Consider the following 27,268-nt stretch of genomic DNA (forward strand, 5'->3'; position numbering starts at 1 on the left):
CAACGCTATTTAAGTTAGCGTGTGACTTAACTGTATATATATAAAAAAAGAAATAAACGACTACGCCGTATTCTAATTTCAAATCATGTTAATTTCATTAAAAATTGTTAGAAAGGAATTTCACCCAAATAGATCATCTTGATTATTTCGTGATTAATTAAGGAGAAAAAAATTTGAAGTTACTGTAGCATACTCATTTTGTGTTCAACTCATGATAATAGCTTATGAAAAATGGCTGTATAAAAGGTGAAATAAGTTTGATACGGTGTTGACTACAGTACTTATTAAATATCTCTCTCTCTCTCTCTCTCTCTCTCTCTCTCTCTCTCTCTCCTCATCTGCGGTTTCCTTTGATAATGAAATTTTGTTAATAATAACAATCAAAGCTGCGTCAGAAAAATCTTGGAGATATCTAGGGCGAGAATAATTATTTTTGCAAAAAATTTTCTGCAAATTACGTTAACAAACAACAGTATTTAGCCCTTCAAATCTGCTCTATTTTCCACTAACCGAAACACTGCGTTGCTCAGCGAATTTTTTCAATTAGGCTCGTTAAGTAACCGATCCCATAGTGGGGTTAGTGCCGTCGGTGCTCTTCATGTGGTGCACTGTAGGCATTACTAAAGGGTGTTTGCAGCGTTCCTTTGGCGTCTATTGCACCCACTTTTTAGCCTTTTACTTTACCCCCATTCCCACTGCTTTCTTAAATCTTGCTGTCCAGCACCTCGTACTTGTTACCTCTTAAAGCAACTGTGGGGTTTTCTCCCAGTTACTTCATCAGCTTTTATTTTCTGGATCTCTTTATCTTGCTGTCCAACCACTCCAGCACCTTTTCACTGTCAAGGCACTGAACGGATAAAAGGCCCCAGTGCTTGGCTTGACGGCTTAAACCTCATAAATCAAATCGGCAAGCAAACGAAATTTACATATCCGATGAGATAATTGAAGCTAAACGGCTCCCCACATTCCTGATTCCACCTGCTCAGAATCCCACACCGTTTGACATTCCTTCCTACCTACCTGTTACAGTGACGATCAAGTATGCATGAGTAAAGAACAAAGGAAGAATGACAGATAGATAATTATTCCCAAAGTCACCTAATTTGTCGTGTTTCAGGAGCACTGCCCCTCCCTTCCCACCCCCACCCACCCCCAAACCCCCCAACTTAACAAGAAAGAAACACCATAACGAGAAGTGGGAGACAGGTAATATCCATTATCAGTGACAGCGAGCTTAGTAAGATGTATCATTCCAGCACTTGAAATTAATGGCGGCATTCAGCTGAGGAAACGAAAGAGGAAGGCCTCCAAGGACTATTAAAAAAAACATCCGCAGTTGGTTATTTCAGACCTTAGGGTGAGAAGGACAGTAAGTTTTAAAATAATTTCCCTTATCATCGCTACAATTCTCGGTGAGGATTGTAATACGGAGCAGTTGTGCATCTTTGTTAGGGAGGTAGGACTCCTCAATCAATTTTGAATTGTACACATATGCAGTATGTGTATGTATAGACAGTATATGTGAATGGATATGATTATACAGTACACAGTATATATATACACATAAAATTTTGTTGAGATATTTGTATTGCTTTTAAAAAGTTATTTATTTAAGTTTTCCTTTTTTTATTTTTACTTTTTACGGCGCCGTCAATATTTTTGTTGAGATGTTGTGCTACTTTTAAAGTTATTTATTTATTTATTTATTTATTTTTTTTTTTACGGCGTCAATAATCTAGGTGTTGTGACGCCATTTTAGTATCTATAATCAGTCAATCAATATTGACGAAAGCAGCAGCAATTACTCAAAGAATCAAGTCGACCTTCAAAGGGAATTGATTTTGCGAGTTGAATTATTTTTAGATTTAATGATGTTATGCTCTTCATTACCTTAAATTCTAGCTTAGCGAGAGACCTTCTTGAGTTAATGTCCAAGTGCGTTGGTAGCGACGTCAGCGAAATCTAGATGCAAGTCAAAAGGGTCTTTATCCCCGTAGGGGGTGTGCCGTCAGTGCACCTCTTGTGGTGCACTGTAGGCATTACTTAATGTTCTTTGCGGTGTCCCTTCGACCCTAGCTGCAACCTCTTTCATTTTTTTTTACTGTACCTCCGTTCATATTCTCTTTCATCCATCTGACTTTCCACCCTTTCCTAACAATTGATTCATAGTGCAACTGCGAGGTTTTCCTCCTGTTGCACCATTCAAACTTGACTGTCAGTTTTCTTTTCAGCGCTGAATGACCTCATTGGTCCCAGTGCTTGGCCTTTGGCCTAAACTCCATATTCAGTTCAGTTCAAAAAGGTGTTTATGTCATGTGCAGGCGTTTACTGAATGAAGGCGAAGGCGGAAGATAGAGATTTATTGAATGAAGACTCAATACCTTAATTTAAAAATTTGACAAAATGAAATGACCTCTTAAATGAAAAAGTCATGTGAAAGGAAAATCCTAAACGATCATCCCTAATTATAAAATTCCTCAGTGGCCTCTTTAGGATTTGAAAGAAAGTCATGCGAAAGGAAAACCCTAAACGATCATCCTTAAATGATTTGTGAATGTAGTTAGTGTGCCTTGCATGGCTCGCTGTAGGCAGTAATGAAGTTTTTTCTTTCCCCGTGGCACTCCTGCTGCTCCGCCTTTTTCTTTTCCTCCATTTCCTCTAACCTGTTGCCTCATAGCTGTCCAACTTCTTTAACTTGCTCCAATTTTCAACTCTCTTTTTAGAAAATTCTTACTATGCTTTCTCATGTGACCTTTGTCCGGACTGTATAAAAAAGTGATATCTTGTATTCTACATTTTGTAGCTGTTCAGAACAACCGTATCATTGGGAGTCATACGTTGTGAAATGCTGTTTAATTATATATATTAAGTTGGACTTGAGGCAGACAGTAGCAGTACAAGAAGTTATCGGTACTGATTAGCTTGAAGTAATTACTGAGAGAGAGAGCTGTCAGTACAAAAATTATCACTTAACAGTTAGTAAAGCATCATTAAGATCTTAATGATGTGCTTTACTAACTGTTAAGTGATAATTTTTGTACTAACAGCTCTCTCTCTCTCTCTCTCTCTCTCTCTCTCTCTCTCTCTCTCTCTCTCTCTCTCTCTCTCTCTCTCACACTCAGTACACACAAAACATACGCATGCCATTCATGCAGCATAGACAAAGGTATGTTTCTCCTTGGCTATTATTCTTGGCCACATTAAAAAGGAACCGCTTGTGAAAATATATGAAGACTCCAGGACTTTCGTGATTTAAAACTTGCATGAGATCCGACGTTTTCAGTATGGTATACTCTCTTTATGACGATGGAACACGCACACAGCAGCCTGTTGTTCCTCTCCTAACCGTGATTAGGAAAATATCATTTATAGAATATTTACTTTCTTATCACGTGTAAAGGAATTCCTGTTTGTTTATCTTGCTCAAGTGGAGTGGCTTGATCACTGAAGAGTGGAAGTGTTTTTAGAGTACTCACGATAGTTATGAATTTTATGTGTTTGTACAGATATAAAATTCCGTTCACTACCGGCAACTGTCCTTGCGTTTCCATAGGAACAGCTTAATTTGTTAACTTAAGATGTAGATAGTTCATTATAATTTGTTTGTTAATTTTTGGTTATTGTTCTTAAGTAATTTCATAAAATTTCAGTTTCTTATTTCTAGTGTTTGGTTTTGTTTGTCACCTTCAAGAAATGAAGGTAAGGTTTTTGGTTCGTTTAAGTATGCTAATTGCGTTTTTTTATTCATGAAAGAAAGCTATGGCGTAGAATATTTGGGTGACCATTCTAATCACCAAGGGGGGGAAGGCATCTAATCTGTGGTTGCACGACCTAGTTTTTCTTGTACTGCGATAAAGATTATGTTTTTATTGCAGTACAGATTTTTTTATACCACAATACAGATAATTTTTTGCACTACAATACAGAATATTTTTTTTGTACTGCAGTACAGACTATCCAGTAGAACTATTCAAGTTTTATTTATCATTACCATGAATGTTCTTAATTGTGGTTGAATATTTTTATGGAATTATCGCATAGTAGATCGACAAGTTATGATAATAAATTATCGTTTATTATTTTAGGTGTCATCTAGAAGTATCGTTCAAACTAGAAGTAAACGTACTATATTCTTAGAGTGATCAATATTCAAAAGAATCGTGAACGCCAATTAACGACAACGAAAAGAACAACAGTTTGCTTTTTTAATATATATTCTACATTACTCACAGGCTGGCTGTTGTTACTTCATTAATTCTGACACCTAGGGAACAAAGGGAATTGTTAACAGTCTTGGGTCGTTAATTGATGCGTAAAGCAAACTGATTTTGCCTCATTCTTCCACGGAAAAGGAAGAAGTTTTCAGAAGTCTCATTGCATTGCCAAGGGGAAGATGCCTTTATCCATGGAAACATTAATTTAACCTAACTTTCAGTGCGTCTACGGGACACCAGGTCTCTCAACATTAGTGTTATTAAATCAAGCTGGGTTTTTGCTTGGACAGTATCATAATCCTTAAGCTGCCCAAAGATAAGCGAGAAAGTGTAAAGACTACTTACTATGTGTTAGAGGCCCTTGTTCCAAAATACATGAGTTTTGTATAATGTGGTTCGGATTCCACAATAAGCTGTAGGTCCCGTTGCTAAGTAACCAATTGGTTCTTAGCCACGTAAAAGAAGTCTAATCCTTCGGGCCAGCCCTAGGAGAGCTGTTAATCAGCTCAGTGGTCTGGTAAAACTAAGGTATATTTTTTTTACTTCTCAGAGGCGGCAGCTTCTTCCTCAGAAGTTGAAGACCACCGTCATAGTGGATTACGAGTCATTGCGCTTAAATGACGTTGCTCAGATCCTGTTGTGATGTGTCAGAGTGTTGCTGGAAATATACCCAAAATTACTCTGAAGTTAAATCACGTAGGAAACTGAATTTATGACTTGTCTTTTCTCAAGTTTTTTCGGCTAAATGTGTTCTAACGGGTATTCATTTGCTAGTGCGGGTGTGGCGTTGTGATTTATAAAGTTTTCCTGGAATACAGAATGTTTGGTCCATTTAATTCCTTCCCAAAAGATTCCATATACACACACCCACACTTTGAAACCTGTCAGAGTGTGGGTGTGTCTGTATGTGGAATCTGTTGGGAAGGAATAAAGGGACCAGACATTCTGTTTTCTAGGAAAACTTTAGGCACGGAATAATAAATACTCAAAATTTCGACTTTGTAATGACCTTTTTCTGTGCAGTTAAATTGACGTACACCAATCAGAAGGTATTCGCTAATAATTCAGATACATAAAGTTCATACGGTTATGCTCTCATGATTCATTAACTGTTACATTGAAAAACATTACCTCGAGATTCTGTGTGAGTGCAGAGGCTGAAACTGTCATACTGAATATTTTAAATATCTTCAACGCACAGGATCATCATTTAATTTCTGGTTTTCAGTGAACATTATAATTATAATTATAGCAGACATTGCTCCCACATCCCATTGTTACTGAAAAAAACGACTCTATTTCTATCCACCTTTACAGGTAAAAAGTCCTTACCGCGTTGGCCCCAAGGGTAGGGTCATCGTGGAGGACATCGGGACTTGGAACTCCACCAGGGGCTACCAGGTTCACTCGACGCTCGGTCATTACGACAGGAGGGCTGATTTTAAAGAGTATCCAATACACGGCACGGGAGTAAAAGTAGGTGTCTTGATTGCTCTTCTATTATCAGGTGGAAATGTGTTAATGAATGAATATATACACGCAATAAATGGAGAGAGAGAGAGAGAGAGAGAGAGAGAGAGAGAGAGAGAGAGAGAGACAAAATGTTTATTTCCATTTTTACAATGGTTATTTTACATTCAGGTATTTAATAAATATATACAGCGTCCGTTAACTTATAAAATAAAACATACATAATTTTTTTTTATCACAAAATCAAACATGGCCGCACCCTCCTCCAGAGAGAGAGAGAGAGAGAGAGAGAGAGAGAAGAGAGAGAATGAAAATCTTTATTTCCATGTTTACCGTTGTTATTCTTCATGCAAATATTTTAGAAATATGTACAACGTTCGTTAAATTATAAAAAACCAAAAAACAATTTTTATCACAAAATCAAACACACATGACCGCACCCTTTTCCAGAGAGAGAGAGAGAGAGAGAGAGAGAGAGAGAGAGAGCCCCTTAGCGTGAGACCTCATTATGCCACAATGTTGTATGGCCCCATACAATGGAATGATAATCGTTTATGACATCGCTATAAAAAAGATATGTCATACATTCCTTTACCCAAATACCTTTGTCAGTCTCCCAAACCTCATTCCTTGAAACTCTTGAGCATAGTGAGTGCTGAATGACCTCATAGGTCCCAGCGCTTGGGCTTTGGCCTAAATTCTATATTCTATTCTCATAAGCATTATCAGTTTAGGTTGTTATTTCCTATTTCGGTTCAGTGACTCCGTCCTTCAACGGACAGTTAGGTATAAACTATAATAGCCTTGAAGACGAATGAAGAATATGTCTTTAAGAAACTTTGGCTACTGGAAAAACTAAAAGTTGAATTTGAGTTTTTGGCCATCAGCCACAGCTGGTTCCGGTTTCAAACATTTGAGATTGATGAAAATTCGTCCTGGTCAAAGTTGCTATTTTGAACAGTTATAGATTTATTGCGTAAATATGTCACGTACAGTTTGACATTTCCACGTAGCTTTGTATCGTTAAAAAGTTCGGTATTTCATATGCCTTTGCCAAGTTACTGCATTCCTTTCTTTTTTTCTAATTTTATTGTTCAGTAATTAAACCAGTTTTACAATTAGCAGTAATTGTTTTCAGCTGTTTGCATATGCTGATTACTTAGGATTGTTCTAGAATAACAATTTTTTTGACGCAATGTTTTGAGCTTTGTTGATGTGGGCACTCCCTCATAACCCATCAGCATGCACTGCAGACGATCCAAATATTGGTACGATACGAGAAATTGGTTCGTCAAGCGTCACCCTTAGTATTCTATAACGGTCGCATTTCATGCGTCCATGCTGATTTCTTAATAACAAGTTGCCTTACTGTTATTTCCCTTCAGTAATTTGTTGAATGAACGATCTTTAATATGGGATAATTATCTTGGTATCTAATGGTAATTTCGACGTTTATGTCACCTCATTCTTCTTTGCTACTACTGCACTAGACAACATTTGTTTCAGTCCCCCCCCCTTTTTTTTTGTTATGTTTTATTTTTAACAATTGATAGCTGAGGTTAACACGTGTGTTTCTTTCGTCGTTTTGTTGACCTTTGAATTTCGCCTTTATTCAGACCCTAACGAACTAAGCAAAAGAAGAACGAAAAAGTCCAAACTCTCACTTATGGAAAATTAAGGATTATCCTTACCATGTTTTACCATTATTTACACTTAAAATTATCCTCCTATATTTATTTTAATGCTGTTCTCGTCATTGTGATAGCCCCATAGATTTTCGTAAAGTAAGCATTATTTTATCGATACTTGACATATTATCCAATATATATTCTACCAACAGAATAACTGCTATTTGCGTAATTGCGTTTTTTCAGTGAAAATTAATGTACAGCAATCTACTGGGTATGACTCTACCCTCACTAACAAGTGGAACAAGAGTTAGATTCCTTGGTGAGGACGGGGCGATATGGCCACGTTTCGTTAGAACCCATTGTGCCACAGTTGAATTAAACAGGTAATTTCGTACCTTGAAGTTAGTGGACTTTAGTGGGTCGCAGTACGAGGGATAGGAACCCCATCCTGAATATTTCGACAAACGGAAAGGTTGCACTTTTCAGAGCAGCTTCCTGGAATTGGGGAAATTTTTCCAGCACACAAACGTACACTCACACACATATATGTAATATATATATATATATATATATATATATATATATATATATATATATGTATATATATATATTATATATATATGACTCGTACAGAAGTAGAGTACGTCGATTTGTATCTTTTTTTTTTTATGATCAAAACAACTTCATAACCGTAGCCCCACCTTTCCTTTTCAGGTCTTCGAATTCTTCACAACATACCTAAAAAACAACAGAGTAAGCGGTTATGTTGGCGACCTTGTAACGACGCTACAAAGGACTCATAACTTCTCGTAAGTATGAGGAAGATAACGTCAGTAGGGATGAATGCGTGTAGTCATGGATCTCCCACTGTAGAAAGTATGAATAACTTCACGCAAGTGAGAGCCGCTTTGCTTAATTATGCGTGTACTCAAGTGAGCATTATTTATTACGTGTTGGTAATTCATGTTGATGGAAGTATTTTCAACACTTGTGTGAATGTCCAAAATATAGTCAGCAGCGAACATCAAGTTTTGGAAATAAATCGAGCAGTGAAATTTTTGTCAGAAACTTCAACATTTGAAATTAATCCAATTATCAGGTTTTTGCAAAATTGTAATTTAATTGACAAAATGTATACTGTATACCTGTATATATAAAACTTAAATAAAAGCAAATCTTCGTGCCAGCCCTGTGAGAGCTGATAATCAGTTCAGTGGTCTGGTAAAACTATTTTATAATAATAATAATAATAATAATAATAATAATAATAATACGCTATTTTTTTTTAATTTTTTGGGTTAGTCGTGACTATGTGTGACATCTGGTCATTGGTTAGCCAGGATGGCGAAGCAAGAAAAATACCGTTTCGCGAAACTTCATTTCAAAGTGATTTTTTATGCGAATCCATTGATATTCTTATGAACGGGTTTTGTGTTAGGTAAACCATGAACGGGAAATTGTGCAAACAGAGTATAAACCGTAAACAAAATTTTGCCGTCGAAAATAGAACATATTTCAAGAATAGGTTTACTAAAATGCGCATGTAAACTTGTAAATAAAATCACCTAAAATTTTTTTTGGCAATGTAGAATTTTTTACAATTATAAACATTTTGTACTAAACCTAAAGAGATAATATAAATTTTACATTGAACTAAATTTGCTTGTTTTTTCTTATTCTTAAGGTAAACGATAGTTTTTTTCATGTAACCATATTCTCTGCTGTGAAAGCCATATTTGTCTATCAGGCTTATTACGTAAAATTTTTCCCGTCTTGTATAATGATAGGGTTTTTAAAATTAATTTTTACCCTTTTTACATAATAATAATAATAATAATAATAATAATAATAATAATAATAATAATAATAATAATACAGAAAAAATGAAGTAATCTATCCCTCATCCCAAATAAGACACCTTCAGACCCGTGCTAAACCTCACTTGATTTCCAAAAGATTGACGTACCAGACCCTGGAGGGCTACTCGTACGGGAGCCTCGTTGATCCAGTGAGCAACAAGTGGAACGGGATGGTCGGGGAGTTGCAGGAGAGGAGGGCAGACCTAACTGTTTCGGAACTGTCAGTGACGCAGGAGCGCAGCGAAATAATCACCTACACACAGCCTATACATATGATCAGGTAATTTTTTTTTTTAGGAAAATGTCACTTTGAGTTATAAGTGTTAATTTATTTATGTGTAATAGATTAGATCTTAAAAGGAAAAATTAGCATTGTTTATTTTTATATCAGGCAAATTTGCTTTGGTATATCACACAAACGAACATACGTTCGAACATACATACATACATGCCGTCGCGTAATCGATTTACAATATTTTGGCGTTACCGTTCATATCGTCATTACCCTGGTATACCCTCAACATGTCCATTTTAATCGTCTGGTAATCCACTAACATCGCCATGAAAGTCTATTTACATAACCAATTATTCAACATACTTATCAAGTATTCCCTTTGAAATGTCTATCTGCATATATCGTCACGTAGCATTTTAGATACTCCAGAGTCATTCTTGTTGTCTGTCAGTATTTTTTTTTTATTATTGAATTCAGAATATTCGACATTTATTTCCACAGTCGAAAAATTAAAGTCATCTATATTTACTTCTGCTCTCGCTTGTATTGCGTTGAACTCATACGAAGCATTCAAATGTCAGTGAATACTAGTCTCAGTACGTTGTTATTTATGGCATTGTATAATTTCGTATTATTTCACTCTATTAATATTACCAGGTAATCTGTTTGTGTGTGTGTGTGTGTGTTTTTTAAGCTGACATTAAATATCCGCAGGCGATATCATGGAAACTTGTGATTGGTGGAATGGAGACTCGTCTCTGGGACGTTTGTGCTCTTCGATATTTTAATTTGCCTTTTTTTTTAATTCATGCAGCGTGCAGTCGATGACTTGATTGCCTTGTCAGTTAGCAAAATTATGCAGAGATTGGTGCAAGGAAGACATTTTTTCGATATGCATCTAACTGAAAATCAATTAGATGTTTTACAGTTTTGCTTTCTACTATTGCAGTACATTCAGAAGCAAGATGAAGGCTGTAGTGCTGTCGGCCGGTAATATTACAGCCATTTCTAAAGAGAGTTTATAGTGTTTCATATGAATGTATATTACGTAAAGAAAAAAAAAAGTGTTCCAGTTATGCACCGCCCACTTTTTATTGTAACTTAACATTTTACATATGTATGTATGTATACATATATTTGTTTTTCTTTTTTACATTTTAGTTTGCGCTAAGCTCACCAACAAAAACAAGCAGTTTATTTTCATATCCTTCTCTTACCTGTACCATCAAGCCATCCTCTTTTATTGAAGGCTAAGAATTCATATCATCTCATAATACTTGGTTAGTGCTCATCTGGTATGCATCGCTCATAATCTTATGTATACCTCAAAGTATTCGTGTCAACGGGGAAGTCGTCTAAGGGGTATTTATCGTGTATTGTTCATTACGCTATATCTATTAACTTCAGTAAAATACCAATTTGGAACTACCTTTTTAGTAATTCCTTGGTGAAAAGACTGTGACAAACTGTATTTAAGATGTGATTACTTGCTTATCAGTTTTTCTGTTGCTAAAAGCAATTAATGATATAATATCAATGCTTAGTTTGATAATGTGTTAACTTTTTTTGAGGATCTACGAATACTAGAAGTGAAAGTGAATGAGACTTTGGTTGCGAAGGCTTTGGATACAGTTGTAGTTCATATAGCTTAAATAATTCTGTCGTTAGGTTTTTGAAATTTATATTTACTCTCATTTTCCCGTTCAGCACACATTTAGATTCATTCTCTGTTTTCTATTCCGTGCAAGTGTCAATCCACGCCCAATCATTGTGTAGCAAAATAATGCCATAATTATTTACCGTCTTCCCAAGACTTCCAAAATATGCGTCAACGCTCTGTCTCATCCTCCAGCCGGAAGCTCTTCGTAGCGACTAAGGAGGACTTCCAGAAGAAACTGATGGCCTACGCGCTGCCCATGGAATCCATCCTCTACGTGGCCGTTTTCTTCACCATGATCGTCCTCGTGATCTTCCTGGTCATCGCCGAGAGGATTTATAGCCACTATTTTCCTCGGGAGATGGAGGGAATGTACCGTGCGGGGATCTCGGATGCCTCCTGGTGCATGGTATCCGCGCTTCTCCAGCAAGGTAGAATTTTTACAATAAGCTTAGGTCCCGTTGATATAGCCAACTGGTTCTTAGCCATTGTCAATCTGATCCTTCGGGCCATAGGAGAGCTGTTAATAAGCTAAGAAACTTAACTTTATCCTGAAATGAGAGTCAAATACATGTTGAATAAGCAAAACTGAACAACCTGGAGAAAATCTGGACAAAGTATAAATCAAAAGTGAATTTACAAGACAGCATACTTGTGGAATAAGCATATACGAATTATGGGCAAAACTGAGGCAAGAGATGAGGAATATTGTGAAATCTGGTCGAAAATAAAAAAAAAATCAAGATAAATAAACAAAGGGATGTATCGGTACATATTTCAGTAGAAATTAGAGAAAAAAAGTAAAACTACAAAAAAACTAAGGCATGGGGTATTAAAGACATGAACAAGGCAATGTATCCAAACATACAATTTAGAATAAAAAAGGAAAAAAGTAAAAAGCAACGACGAAAGTATTTGGGAGGTATTTTTGAATGTAGTAGGTACTAATCTGCAGCAACTAAAAGGTTATGTTCCTTAATTTCTTGTAGGAAATAAGATTTTTAATGGCTTTTTCACTCTAAGCTAGTAGTTTTCATTGCCTGTTCGTGCAAGCTAATGGCACTGTTAACATTGAATTAGAATAATTATGGCAATACCTCTACTACACAGCTGCAAAGGTGCTTAGATTAAATGCCAATAATTTGTTAATGGAATTTGGTTACGTTTGTGATGGTAGAGGTAGACGCATGGCTTGCTACAAGTTAGCAGATACCTAAATTATTCTTAACAAAAGATTAAGCACTTTAGCAATAAAAATAAAAGAGAATTTTACCAAAAAAATAAGAAGTTGCCGAGAGAAATGTGTATAGGAAAAGAATGAGGCTTCATCAGGCTGTGATAACGAACTACTGACGTAGCAGCTGGGTTGAAAATAGGTGTCTTGCAGTCATCCTGTTTTAATGAATTTACAAATATCCCTTCATCAGATCGGCTTGACCAGTAGAAACCTTTTACTAAAAGAAAACATGTTCACAAGGCAACCGAAAGCACGGAAACTCTGGGAGGATACAAAGAAATTAGAAAGTTGATTCTTACTAGGCTAATATTATTTACACTTTCATTAGTTTTTCCTTCCTGTCCCTCACTGATTCAGTTCCTCTTCTTGCTGAAGAACGCTAAATGATCCTTCCACAAGATGTAACAAGCAGCTTTTGACTGCAGCATTTTGTACCATATTTAAGTAGGGCATTTACAAAGAAATAGGGAATGTGAATTTACTGGGCTTTAAATATTTACACCTTTTCCAATACTCCTTATTCCTGAAAGACGCTCAATGGTCCTCCTACAGGAAGTGACAAGCAGCCGGTCAGTGCCGCCTCCCGTGCCATCTTTTGGCTCGGGTACTTCTTATCAGTTATCGTCTACACCTCCTACTCCGCCACCCTGGTCTCCCATCTGGCGGTCGAGCGACCTGCGTCCCTTCCTTTCTCCAATCTCCTCGAACTCTCGCTCCAACCTGACTGGAACGCGGGGTGCAACGAAAACGATCTTTTCCAGGTCACGGCCTCGGTGAGTGTATTGATAAACGACATGGAATAGTCAAGTTTTTATTTGACATACGTGTTAGATTTGGGCATGTAGCCAAAATGATAGGGTAAATGTGATGATTTCGTTATTAAGCTTAATACTGTATCAGGTTGTTGGATCAGCATGATATGCATTCGAGCAAAGGAATCTAAAATGATGGTAATTTTACAGGTATATCAGCGCTAGATTAGGTTAAGTATTGATACATTTAGCAGGCGTGCTGGCATTTTTACGTAATTACTGTTAATTATGCACAATTGTCAGTTTTTTACATTTACTCCAACACTTGTATCACATGGTACTGCTCAAATGATTATTGACATATTTGCATACGAGTTTATGTTGCTTATCGACTGTACATAATAACAATTATTGAAACTTGGTCTAAACTAAATTCTAACGGACTGGATGCTTGAAAATTTCTCTCCTTTCCAGCAAACATGTCTCAATTCCAAGACGGAAGAGTGCCGTGTTCTGAGGAAGGTCTGGAATAACAATTTTATGCGGAAGCCCGATAACCTTGTTTCGAGTTACACAGAAGGACTGCAGAAAGTTTTAAAAGGTTAGTTATTGTAGTGGCCAGACTGGGTTTCAGTTAAAGCCAATAGCAAACTGAGTGTCCTAGTTGAATCTGTGTTATATTCTGCCTTAAATCTTTATAGATCATCAACTTTGCAATGCAGTGTTGCTTGGAAAACAATGACGTGATTAAAGTGATTTTTGACTGGAAGTAGTTTTTATTTCTGAGCCGAGCAAATAGACATTTTTGCACCCGAGAAAATACGCATGAGTGAGTAGATTCTGACTGCATATTACGCTTCCTTATCCAGGAATTCAACTTAGGCAATCAAAATCACTATCTCAGAAAAAATGTGATTTGATAAGAGTTAAGTATTGCTTGGGAGGTATATAAAAAATTATTTTGACAAGGAAGAGGATACTTTAAATTATAAAAATAGAATATTTTGATATTTAATATAAGCTTAGCTTAGATCAGTATCGTCTGATTTAGATCATCTGTAAAGAGTAATACGCTGGCTTCCCGACCAACACTTACATTCCAAACAAAAACGAAAAAGAATATTTTTATTCAAAGGAAAATACGTCTTCATCGGCGTTGGCGTCACTACCAACAACTACATCAGGCAGCTGGATTCACAAGATGCCTGCAACGTCAAGGAGCTGCCGGGCAGTTACTTGACTGGAGGAATAGCCATTGGACTCCAACCTTCGTCGCCCTTCAAAATCATATTCGACAGGAGGTTAGTTTTGTTCCTGGAAAAGGTGCTTGTGTTGCTATCTTTGCTCCACAGGATTAAAGTGGGGTATATAACGTTTTTCATTATTTTACACCGTCCTTGAACTTGAGTTAGATTTCTTCTAAATCAGGATGACTTCGTTATATTTACTTTTTGTGTTTGATTTTTGAAATTGTGTGATAGATAGGTTTTGGGCCACCTTAAGTTGTAATCAGAGGGTTCAAATTATCCCATAGTTGAGTTTTGATACACGGTAAAATGAGAAAAGTTGCTCAGTCTATTAGAGAGAGGGGAAAGAGAAAATAATTGTTGCTTGTAGGCAAGTTTTTGTCGTATGTGTGACAAACAGTCTTTAGGCCTCGTAAAGCTGTAATCGTATTTGTTATAACCCACAGTTCTATGAACTTCATCCAATGCACTTGAGAGAGAGAGAGAGAGAGAGAGAGGGAGAGAGTACTCACTAATGCTAAAATCTTTCTAATTCTTATCGTTTTCAACGCAGTTTACAGAAGATGAGAGAAAACGGGCTGATGGACAAACTCGGCTTGAAGTACCTGTCGGCGAAAAGACTGTGCAGCAGCAGTACGAGTGTGTCGGCGAAGCTTCTCGACGTGGCGGCCTTGTTCCTGATGCTCCTTGCTGGCATCGGGTTCAGCGTGTTGTTCCTGATCGGTGAAGTTACGGTAAGTACGTGTAGTTTGCCTTTTTGTTTATTGATTCATCATTTCTTATTTTTCTTATTTTATCACTCAGAATTTTAATTTTTTTTTCTGGGAAAATGTGTTCACTTGATTATTTTGGTTATTTTTCGTTTTACTCTTCTCTGCGAAATGCTTGTAGGATTATTTTTCTGATTTTACATTTTATTTATTTAAAAATTTGCTTTTTATTCTGATTACTCTTATTTATATAATGCCATCGATGTGTTTTTGCCTCTTGTATAATTTTGTATCTTTAACTTCAGTATTTTTGAGCTTTCAGACTAGGTTTATGATAATTTAGAAAGATTTTTCTTGGTTTGTTTAATGTTGGTGTCGAGAAAATTATTCACGTTTTAACATTAAAGGAAACACCCACAAAAGTTTAAATACCTGTATGTATGTATATGTATATATGTATATATATATATATATATATATATATATATATATATATATATATATATATATATATATATATATATATATACTGTATATATTAAAGCACTATGTACCAGTACCTTATTTTGTCTAATTTGTCACTGATGAGTATATTCTATATATACTTTTTTATCATTTATCAACATTTATTTACTATTTAGTTGCCATTTTTTTCCTTCAGTTTTTCCCACTTTTGACATGAGACAATTTCATTTGGAGAGATCTGGCTAAATCTTGCTTTGCAAGATTTAGCAAGATTTTAACACATTCAATAATGATAAATTGCACACGCACTTGCATATAAATATATATGTATATATATATATATATATATATATATATAGAAATATTTAGTATGTATATAAATACTGTATATATATATAAATATTTAGTATGTATATACATATATATATATATATTATATCATATATATATATGTATATATATATATATATATATATATATATAGAATATATATATATATATATATATATATATATATATATATATGTATATATGAATGTATATATATCTACAAATATATATTATATATATGTATATATATATGTGTATATATATATATATTTTTTTTTATATATATGTGTTCATACATACACACAAACTCACACAGTAAAACCGTAATACAGCACATCGTGTAAATTACAGACAACAGATGAAACCATCGCTAAAATAACGAAAAGCTCAAGTTTTTAAACAAGTCTTGGTATACAGTGACTTAAGGTCAATAATCATCCTCCTGACTTTGGTATTCATAAACACTGAGTGACACACTGCTGCATGACTGAAGTTCATTGAGTTGAATGGTGAACATGACCTTCCTAGCATGTCATCCTTACCCTTATTTCTTTGGAATTTATATTTTTTCTTTACTCTTTGTTTACATAATCCTTATGTTATTCAAGATAACAAAAGGGAAATTGTGAATATTCTTTACTATGAAGTTTTGTTTTCATATGATATTTCCTGATTCCCTTAATTAGTTCATTAAATGTGACTACACTCATACAAAAAAAGATCTGGAGAATTGTTGCGTTTCTCATTTAAGCCAATATTTTCAGCTAATTTTTATTAACGTGTAGTGGCACTCCATTCCAAAAGTAATTTTTGCGAGCTAATAATATGTCATATATGATATTAAAGCGTGTTGTACAGTGGAGTGCCAAGCATTGTGAATTATAAACCCAGACTGGTACACCTTGTTGCCATGTGGCTATTAAATTTTACACGCTTCAGGTGTTACTTATGCACTTCGGTAATTACAAAAGCCCATAAATTATTAAAACATATAAGCATTAGAACTTTACTTGCAAGGCTGAACCCAGTGCAGCCATTTAGTTCTTAATTTTGTGTATCTTCGACAGATAAAAAGGATATTACAGCCTCCAGCGGGCACGGGGAATATGGTCAGGCTCGAGTCCTGAGGAACTAACCTTGCGAAGGTTCATTTGGAGTGAAACGAAAAAGGTGAAGCACAAAACGGCGTGGAAAATCTTTTAGGCACGTACTCCACTCCCATTCAGCGTCATCACCTCATCCGATCAACTTCGATTTAGTCTTCATGCCTTATGCTTTTAGTTCAGATATGATCAACCATGTAAAAATGACAATAGTATTTGGAATTCTATACTTGAAATGAAATAGAAATGCAAGTTATATTCCTTAGCTAGGTTTTTAACTTTCTTCGTTATCCTTATATGGATACATATGTACATTCATGCATGAATACATTACTAACTAGAAAAATATTCAGGTTCATTCTGATTATCTTCCATTTAGGTAATATTTGATTAGTAGAGAATGTATTTTTATCCTGGTGTCTCTAAATAATTTCTGCTCTTCCCTTACAAACCCTTTTGGCATATATCACCTTTTGCTATACACTATTCTATCCATCCCCACCCAAAAAGTAAAAAAAGAAAAAACCAGTTATTCCATGGGAATGTTTCCCTCATGATTACATACCTTGCACAACCTTGTCAGCTACTTAGTTAAACTCTCGCCACCTCCTTAACACCTCATCTCACTTGTAATCCCATCAACTCACGTCGTCTTTTATTCTTTTACTGTTTTTTTTACTGCATTCCTTGTATACCTGCCACCACCCTTTTCATATTTACATTAACCCATTCACTAATGTACTTTAACAACTCTTCGAAATACTCAGCCCGTTAGTGTAAAAATGCATCATCCGTAAGAATGCATCACCTCTCGACAACATCTCTGCACTCATATTTTCAGCTCTCGGGTGCTTTTGTTTATCAGACTCTCTATCTCTTTGTATTCCCTTACGTTTTGAGTCACATCCAGTCATGAAAACTATGATTAAACTATTCTTTCATTCCATTGATCTCTCTCTCTCTCTCTCTCTCTCTCTCTCTCTCTCTCTCTCTCTATATATATATATATATATATGTATATATATATAATATATATATATATATATATATATATATAATTATATATATATATATATATATATACTCTAAGTATGTATATGTGTATATATATGTATATGTGTTCTGCACGATATATAACCATCAGTCCTTTTTACATTAGGAATAATTTACGGCGAAGCAATTCCTAATGTAAAGGACCTCAGGTTTGTATAGTTAGGAAAAATACAATTTACTTTAAAAAATTGTGATACTCTTTTCTCTTTAAATACACGTAACATGTATATGTGGAAGATTATTAGAACCCAATTTCGCTTAAACTAATTTTGCGCCATGAAAATCTTAAAAGTAAGGATTCTTGGCTGAGAAACTCAGATTAGACACGATTGTAAAATATGAAAGCATCGGACATATTAACCTTTTGAACACGTTGCAATGTGTAGTCGATGCTTGTATGCGGAAGAAACAACCAAGCAATAATTATGAAGGACTGAGAGAAAAGATAACTGCGAGGAAGTGGAGTTAATGGTAAAAAATGAAGTAGTAAATAATGATAAGAAGAAAAAAAAAAGAGAGGGAGAATTCGAGGAGGGAGTAATATGCGCCTTCATTCTACCCTAAAATGCACGGGCCATGCACTGCTAAATATAGCACAGCCGCGGAGTGGCTGCAAGCGATTGCAGTCCTTATTATATTCTGAATTTAAAATAAGGGAAAACCCTTACTTCAGAGTCTGAGAGAAAGATCTTAAAGGGGATAATGCCTCACACAAGACGAACGGGAGTGGTTTGTGATGAGAACAGAGAGGTTTTAATGAGGTTCTTATTTTTCGTTTATTGTTGACAGCATAAGTGGAGGAGCCAGGTCTAGGGGGTGGTAGATTATGCGTGCTTGCTAGCAAGCGGTGGGTGGATGTTTGAGATTCCTCGGTGTGAGTTCCCTTTTCGTGCTTCTTCTTATTATTATTATTATTATTATTATTATTATTATTATTATTATTATTATACGTCCGTTGTTGCGGAGATTGCTCATCTTATAAAGCAATTCAGAGAGCTAGTTATCCTTTGAGATAGTTTTCAATTAGTGTAGACAACCACTTTTCAGATTAATTTTGATACCTATTCAATGGGAAATACATCATTATGCATTGTTTTGGGTAGAATTCATTACAGCCCCCAGTCATCTCCGTGCCGAATTTGAATCGACCACATAAAGGAAAATAAGTATTATATTTTCTTTTCTTTATACTTGCTCTTTAATACTACTTTTAATGTGGGTCTAGTTATGCTAATATGCCAACCTTTTTATATTGTAATATTCAAGATATAGTGACATTTCATCGCTCGATGTTAAATATTTAATTTAGCAAGAAATGCCGATATTTCAACAGTTTTCTGAATTATGAAAACATTTAGTATTTTCCTTGTCATTACATTACAGTCCAGTTTGGGTTAATGTAAAACTGCGTAATTGAGAAACATTAACTAAATTCTGTTAATCCTGTTACTGTTGATTCGACACCTCTGGGAACCCTGTAAAAGACTTCAGTCAGTTTTATCTACCGGAACAGTTCGCGATTCTCACTGATTAATTTTTTTCATTCATTTTAGTATCAGCCAGGAATTTTTTTTTTAAATTCTGTTGATTTCAAGAGAAAATAATGTAGTGTGTGTTTCCTTAGCGATACAAAATCTTAGTCTTAAATATTGGGTTTCTTACTGTTTAAAATTTTAAAAACAGCCAAGCGAATAGGTTAGAGATGATTTATACAAATATTTTTGTACCCTTCACAAAAGTGTAGGTATGTTTATGATCTCAATCTGTTTATCTATCTATCCATCTATCTGTCTATCTATCTATCTATATATATATATATGTGTGTATATAGACAGATAGATAGATATGTTGTTCCAAACCAGAGAATAACATACCTTCCGTAACCTCTCCATAAAGTTTATATTTAAAGTGTGTCCGGATGATTAACTGCAAAGTTTTGTTCTCGTCTATATTACTATCTTCTGTGTTTTAACTTTTGACTTCAGTCTTATTTTCAAATAATACCTTTTAATCTGCGGAGTCTTTAAGCTGTTAAGTATTCTTTCCTACAATTACTTAGAAACCGCCTTTGTTTCTGAGCCCCACAATCTTGGGCTATTTTTTCTATTCTGTCTGCAGGGGAGTAGTGCCGTCAGTGCACCTGACACTGTGCACTGTAGGCATTAGTTAGGGCTCTTTACACTGTCCTTTCGGCCCCTACCTGTAACCATTTCATTCCTTTTACTGTACCTCCGTTCATAGTATAGTTCTTTCCACCTTTCCTAACAATTGTTTCAATAGTGCAACTGCGATGGTTTCCTCCTGTTACACAGTTAAGACCTTTTTATTCTCAATTTCCCTTTCAGCACTGAATGGCCTCATAGGTCCCAGTGCTTGACCTTTGGCCTACATTTTATATTCAATTTCCACTTCCGTTATCTAGATGTTTTCTATTCTACTCTGAGTTTTATTTCGATTATTGTTGAATCATCAGATTTTCTCGATATTGTTTCCTGTGCTGCTTTCTAATTTTGGGATTTCCTTTTGATAAATTTATCGTTGGGTTGTGGGCTATTGTTGTGACTCCATCTTCAGGCATTGAACTCTTTTTTGACCTTTTATTTTAGGGGGGTTGTTGGGGAGGAGTTGGGTGGATGCATTGGTGGCGGTGGAGGTCATTATCTTGACAATTTGAGTGATCACTTGTTTACCACCTACGTCTCCACGTAAATGCTCTCCGAATTTGAGTTTATTTTCACAAATGACAAATCTTCAAACTTTGGGTGCAAATTTATTCATGCTCTTTCTTTCGCATTTCCAGTTGAGTTTCTTGCTTTCTGATGGTGGGAATTAGGTGTTGAAATATTGTTGCTGCTTAGATGTTGGATAATAATATCCTGTCATTTTTAATCATTCATAAAATCTTTTCGTAATATCTTCAGTTCATGACAGCCAGTTTTCATCCGCAGACTTTAATTTTGAATATGGTATTCTGATTGCTGTCCTGAAGGTTTTAAACTTGGTCTTTTTTTAAATGGTTAAGGATAGTATTTCTTTCTTTTTCATCAGTTTTTACCTTTAATGGTGCATAATTCCTCTTTCAGGATAATAATTCGCAATTCGTTATCTCTACTGATTTATCTCGACCCTCTCTGCATGCATAATTCTTATAACTCTTGTATTTTTAAACCAGCCTGCCTCCCCCCCACCCTCTCTCTCTCTCTCTCTCTCTCTCTCTCTCTCTCTCTCTCTCTCTCTCTCTCTCAACCCCGACGAGATAACGGCCAACTCCTGAGAGATAGGACCAAAGTTAGATACTCTCTCTCTCTCTCTCTCTCTCTCTCTCTCTCTCTCTCTCTCTCTCTCTCTCTCTCTCTCTCTCCCCTTGGTACTGGCAGTGTCAATAACTTTTCCTATTATTTTTTCCACAAAACTAATTTCAGAAAATAAAACTAGCATTCCATTCCAACATTTTATTTGCAGATCTTCAGTAAAGTAAATTTATGATTAATAACAACAGAGTTACAAAATCATGTAAAATAGGAATAATGTGAAGAGAAAGGAAACATAATGTAAATCATCAAAATATTGAAGTAGATTGTTTATTTGACAGGGTGAAGAAGTTGGTTTTCACTCCTTATTGATGCAGTTGGTAATTATACATCTGCACATATGCAACATGTGTAAACATACACATATACTTATATGCAACATGTATAAGCATACGTGGAAATATAATATTTTTGCATTTCATTGACTTGAATCTTCCTGTCAAATTTGACCTTTCTTCGTCTGTTACAATGAGATTGTTTTCTTAAGACCAAATCATACATACTTAGATGAATACACCCCCAAGGAAAGTGTAATGTATCTTTAAGTGATTTCGTATGGTTTGCAAATGACAAACATGTTGTCATTTTTTAAGATTATCTGTGTTGTGTTATTTAAATTGATTTGACTGGTGTTATTAGTTATGATGTTGATGTCATATATTCATTTATGCGTTTATTTAACGTTAAGGGGGTTTGCAATTGGTATCTGAATTATTTTTAGAAATGGTAACATATGATAGCAATGAAAGGAAAAAAAAGAAAAAAGAAAAAATGTATGATTGAATAAATTTATGAATGGAGTAATGACAAAACTTATCGAGTTAATGTTAACTTAAGTGTTAAAACGTGAAATGGCTGAGGTGTGATTTTGTCCCTTTTAACCACACAAGATTTGCACCCCAAATTTTGTCTTTTGAGAGATCATTATTTTGTGGCTTTTGTATTCAGAGATAAGTTTAGAAATAAAACATTATTAGAGTATGAGACACTTCATGAATATCGATGGCAAAGTTTAAACCGGAAACATCACCTCTCTCCAACATGGCGGATAGCTTGGCAATGGTTCTTGGTAGTCTCTTGACGTGTCTGGTTTTCTTACACAAAAAGTCTTTGGATGCGGGGATTTCCTCGAAGTTCTAGTTGCAGCTGTAGCTCTGAGGCTGTTTATTGTTTTTCTCGGCCTCTCTTTAAAGTCGTGAACAGTGTAGGTAAGGAAAATACTCAGGGGGACGGGATGCTTAAAATAATTCCAGGCAACAGATTTCTAAATATGGGGAGGGGTCATGGGGAGCTACGTTTGTTTACTTAACCGGTCATCATCTCCATGAACTCTGCGAATGAAAACGGGAATCGTGATGGCGGGGATGACTGAGGTAAACCTGCAAGACACTGATATGCACACGACGGACAGACTAGGAGAGTGTACTAACTCTGAGGAGACGTTAGACACAGAAGCTACTCAGAAGTGGTTGGTTGGTTGGTCGGTTGTTTGATGGTTGATGGATGGTGTCACTTTCAACAACGACCGTCCCATAGCTGGTGAATCTTTTGAAATGTTTATTTTTGTTTTATTGTGGTTAGTATGTCACGAACGTTAGAGCACTTTTGGTGAGAATCGTTTTAAAAATAAAAAGCTTTGAGAGATCGTGGAAGGACAGTCTCTCACAGAGTCCAGTGAGCAAACGAAGATCAGAAGGAAACAGAGAAATAAAAACGGAAATAATGAGGAGGTGGAGGAAGAGGAGGAGGAAAAGGAAAAGGAAGAGGAGGAGGACAGAAAAGAAACAGCTGACGGAAAAGAGGAATAAAAGGAAGGAATTTTTAATGAAGAATTTTAGCCCGCCATCATCGTCATGAACTCTGAAAGGAACAGGAAAATCAGAGCACAGGTCTAGACTAGAGGCAGCGTTAGACATAAAATAATTGAAGTTTTCCTATCTAGGCTGAGAGGTCTTTCAAGACAAAGACAACACGATTTGCTTGTTGCACTTTTTAAGCTTTTAGAAACTTCGAAGAAAATTATTGGTTTGTTAAATGAACACCACTTGATGGCTATCCATAGCCAATTCTTTGAGAGAGAGAGAGCAGAGCTGACTGAAACTCGTGACAAGTATCATTAGTAGATTAGAGCGATGTTACGTTACAGTAAAGATGACATTTTCATACATTAAAGATGCCATTGTCATACATCTGACGTCAATAAGTAACATTGATTTTCAGAAGGAAACTAATCCAGTAAGATGATAACATATAATGATAACCGCTCACTCTGCTGAATAAATGATATACTTTCCATAAAAGAAAGATAGGTTACTATTTTATTCTCTCCAGAAAAATGGTAATGTTTATACATTTGTGCCCCAAAGTATTTCTAAACATCGTGTAAAAATTTTTAGATGGTTCAGAAACAGCCAAAGGCAGGAAACTGGTTGGGGACTAATAATTTTCAGCTGACACGAAAATATCCTTTCAGTAATGAGAGGAAACATCTTTAAAAAAACAAAGTTAAAGGGACTTATTATCATATGTGAAGAATGCTTCAGGCCTATAGAATGAATTTTAGATGTTTAGAAGCAGGCCGGGCAGAAAACTGGTTGGAGACTAAATATTTTTTAGATGACATGAATATGCCATTTCAGTAATGAGAGGAAATATCTTAAAAATAAAAACCAAAGTTGAGGACCCTATTATAATATATGAAATAATCAGGCCTGTAAATTGAAAATAGATATCATCAAGCTTTTGCACTCTCAAGAATTTTAAAATGAACAAAGCTGAAGGGCCTTAGTATCATAAATGAAATATTCAAGCTTATGAAGTGAAAACTGAATTTACCATTAAGCTTTTGCATTCTCAAGAAGTAAGGACAAGAGAGGAAAATTGATAACCAGCTTACCATCGAAGTCGAGAGTGCCGGAACCGTCTTCGTCGACCTCTTCTATGATGCCGTCCAAGTCAGCCTCGGTTAGCTTGTTGTCCAGTTCCTTCAGGATCTCTCGAAGGACGCTCGTCGTGATGTAGCCATCGCCTACACAGGGCAAGAAAGGTGGCTGAGATGTAGGTCGGAAGGTGAAATTTTTTTTAAGGGCTATAAGGATTTTGAATGGCATAGAATAGTTTCTGTTTGAAATGGAGGGAATGGAAGAGTGTGTGTGTGTGTGTATGTATGTGCATATATATATGTATATATATATATATATATATATATATATATATATATATATATATATGTTATTATATGTATGTATGTATATATATATATAGTTATATATATATATATATATATATGTATATATATATATATATATATATATATATATATTATTATTATATATATATATATATATATACATATATATGTATATATTATATATAGTTACCTGATGGACTCGAACCACCGACGATAACTATCAGTGACTTCAGTGACGAGTTCTCTACCATCCGACTGTCATGAGAGGTCAGGTGACTATCACTTATTAATCATAATTTCCCTTTGGTATTATTTCGGAGGTAGAGTGAATTGGATATTAAATGACATTTGTAGCTTAATGTTTGTGTATAAAAAATGTCACGGTGATGTGATAAAAATTCACATGTAAGAATGTGTATAGCATGTGCCAAACTTATTCGTTGACTGGATAAAATCGTCGTATATTATGAATTTGCAGGATGTTCTGTTCTATTTTCTACTTGTACTTTTATTCCAGTTCCTCTGCACTTACCCTTTTTGTCGTAAATACGGAAGGCTTCTTTTAGTTCTGCTTTTAATGACTCTTCGTCCTCTTCAATCAGGAACTTCGCCGCCAAGGCACAAAACTCTTCGAATTCCAGCTCGCCAGATCCTGGAACCAGTAGGAGGAAGTTTCAGTGCTAGAAATTACTGGCTCTTAAAAATGCAGAGAAAGTTACTGGCTCTTAAAATTTCAGAGAATGTTTCTGGGCCTTGAAAATGCAGAGAAAGTTACTGGCTCTTGAAAATGCAGACAGAGGAAGTTCTAGCATTAGGAAGTTACTGACTGGAATTTGCAGAATTTGGAAATCTGAGCATTTCAGAGTTCTTGTCTTCTAAATTTGATTGACTAGGAAGTTCTAACTTGAGGAAGTTCTGGATGATCCAGTAAGGGGAAGTACTGACTCGGAAGTTTGCATAGATAGCGAGTTACGTTCAGTTTTCCAAGCTAAAGTATACTTTCTCAGGGTCTTGGATAACTAGGAGTACGGTATTAATTTATCTGCCCTACGGTGCTCACGTGAAAATTAACTAAGCCATTCGTTTAAAAATCGACTTCTCAATTACGAGAAAGAAGAGGCAAGTGAAATTGAGTAGACAAAGTAATAAATAGAATAAGATAAAAAAAAAAAAAAAGATGAACGGTCATCTGCCAGTAAAAATTAAAGAGAAATTTGCAAGCAGAAGAAGAAAGGCACCATTTTGATAAAAGCATCATGAATCTTTTAACGGGCTACGGGTTCAGAATTTTACATGGATTGTGATAATTGTTATTGGCTCTTGTCTGAATAAGCCTATTTTTTTCTGAAGTCATCCGTGTTTATCAACACTGTTTATCATATTTTTATTTATATTTCTATAAAAGCATCAGAATTCTTTTAACGGATGACATCTTCAGAATATTCCATGGATATTAATCATTGTTATTGTAGCTCTTGTCTGAATACGCCTTTTCTTTCTGCCGTTCTGTACTTTCAGTTCATTCATCAGTGATTATTTCAGTCACCTATAATTATCAACAGTTTGTCATATATGAATAAAAATATTACAGTGTTGATAAACACGGATGACTGATAGATGAACTAAAAATAAAGCACTTAAAAAAATGGCTCCATCAGACAAGAGCTACAATAACAATGATCATGCAAAATTCTGTCACTTATTAAATCTTCAGAATTATCCATTGATTATGATCATTGTTATTGTAGCTCTTGTTTGAATACTTCTTTTTTTTCTGTCGTTCATATTTTTACTTCATTTATCAGTGATTATTTCAGTCATATGTATTTATCACACTGTTTGTCATATATTTATCGACAGGAAATTTTGTCGTTGTGTCACTTATTTGATATTTATTTATAAGGAAATTTTGACACTTGACTCACCGTCCTCGTCGACTTCGGAGATGATCTCCTGCAGGTTCTTGTCGGAAACCCTCACGCCCATCATCCTCAGGATGGTGGCGATGGTGTTGGTGTTGATGGAGCCCTTCTTCTCGATGTCGAAGGCGTCGAAGGCCTTTCTGAGACCTGCGCGCCACCCCAGGGTGGCATCACAAGCAACACTTAGCAACATTTTGGTTTGAGAGTGTTTTTTTAAGTGGGATAGATATTATAACAAGATGGGTGGGAGTCAGGTATTGTATCTTAAACTACATACATACATACATATATATATATATATATATATATATATATATATATATATATATATATATATATATATATATATATATATATATGGATATATATATATACTATATATATATATACTGTATATATATATACATATATATAATATATTTTTATTTATATATATATATATATAAATATATATATATACTGTATATATGAATGTATATATACAGTATATTACAAAAACAAAATCGTGGGAGGCCAAGAAATGCATATTTATTAACGGAATGTGTGGAGGGGGGAGAAAGATTTTTAAATTTGTGTAACTTTAATTTCAATTCGTAATTCTTTGATAAGTGGATTGGTTTACTAAAATTTTGCGTAATATATGAAGAACGCAGAGGATATTCCCCTTCAGATAGACGTAGAATCTCGTAGGAGTTTTAGTATTTCCGGTGGATAACCTTCTGATGAAGCGTCGTAGTATATATAATATCCTATCTATTTATTATTTGAAAGTAAGTGCTTTTCAGGAAAAGAAAAGGGTTCCTGAATTTCTTCCAAAATTATCTTTCTTAAATACAGCTTTAAACTTTTTTTTTTTATGGTCACTGTTACATTTTATTGGGT

General features: G+C 35.1%; 2 protein-coding genes across 7 annotated transcripts in view; one reads left to right on the forward strand and one right to left on the reverse strand.

Moving 5' to 3' along the window:
- LOC136849747 (glutamate receptor 1-like) overlaps nucleotides 1–17,192 on the forward strand; it is a 330,227-nt gene extending 313,035 nt beyond the window's left edge. For 2 of the 3 annotated variants that reach the window (XM_067123138.1, XM_067123137.1), the window contains exons 7-15: nucleotides 5,532–5,690; nucleotides 8,030–8,124; nucleotides 9,272–9,454; nucleotides 11,262–11,497; nucleotides 12,856–13,076; nucleotides 13,530–13,656; nucleotides 14,191–14,356; nucleotides 14,856–15,036; nucleotides 16,875–17,192. In XM_067123138.1, the coding sequence (XP_066979239.1) occupies nucleotides 5,532–5,690; nucleotides 8,030–8,124; nucleotides 9,272–9,454; nucleotides 11,262–11,497; nucleotides 12,856–13,076; nucleotides 13,530–13,656; nucleotides 14,191–14,356; nucleotides 14,856–15,036; nucleotides 16,875–16,934 (1,428 nt within the window). In that variant the 3' untranslated portion in view covers nucleotides 16,935–17,192. Of the gene's footprint in view, nucleotides 1–5,531; nucleotides 5,691–8,029; nucleotides 8,125–9,271; nucleotides 9,455–11,261; nucleotides 11,498–12,855; nucleotides 13,077–13,529; nucleotides 13,657–14,190; nucleotides 14,357–14,855; nucleotides 15,263–16,874 lie in introns of those variants that run through there. The other variant, XM_067123136.1, reaches the window with a different exon arrangement.
- Nucleotides 17,193–21,400: 4,208 nt separating this feature from the next.
- The window catches only part of LOC136849741 (troponin C, isotype gamma-like), a 53,175-nt gene continuing 47,307 nt past the window's right edge, over nucleotides 21,401–27,268 (reverse strand). For 2 of the 4 annotated variants that reach the window (XM_067123125.1, XM_067123127.1), the window contains exons 3-6: nucleotides 26,390–26,533; nucleotides 24,997–25,116; nucleotides 24,171–24,302; nucleotides 21,401–23,134 (exon numbers count right to left, since the gene is read on the reverse strand). In XM_067123125.1, the coding sequence (XP_066979226.1) occupies nucleotides 23,109–23,134; nucleotides 24,171–24,302; nucleotides 24,997–25,116; nucleotides 26,390–26,533 (422 nt within the window). In that variant the 3' untranslated portion in view covers nucleotides 21,401–23,108. The remainder of the gene's footprint in view (nucleotides 23,135–24,170; nucleotides 24,303–24,996; nucleotides 25,117–26,389; nucleotides 26,534–27,268) is intronic. The other 2 variants (XM_067123128.1, XM_067123129.1) reach the window with 1 other exon arrangement.

The sequence above is a fragment of the Macrobrachium rosenbergii genome, chromosome 21, assembly GCF_040412425.1.
Source record: "Macrobrachium rosenbergii isolate ZJJX-2024 chromosome 21, ASM4041242v1, whole genome shotgun sequence".
NCBI classification, from domain to species: domain Eukaryota; kingdom Metazoa; phylum Arthropoda; class Malacostraca; order Decapoda; family Palaemonidae; genus Macrobrachium; species Macrobrachium rosenbergii.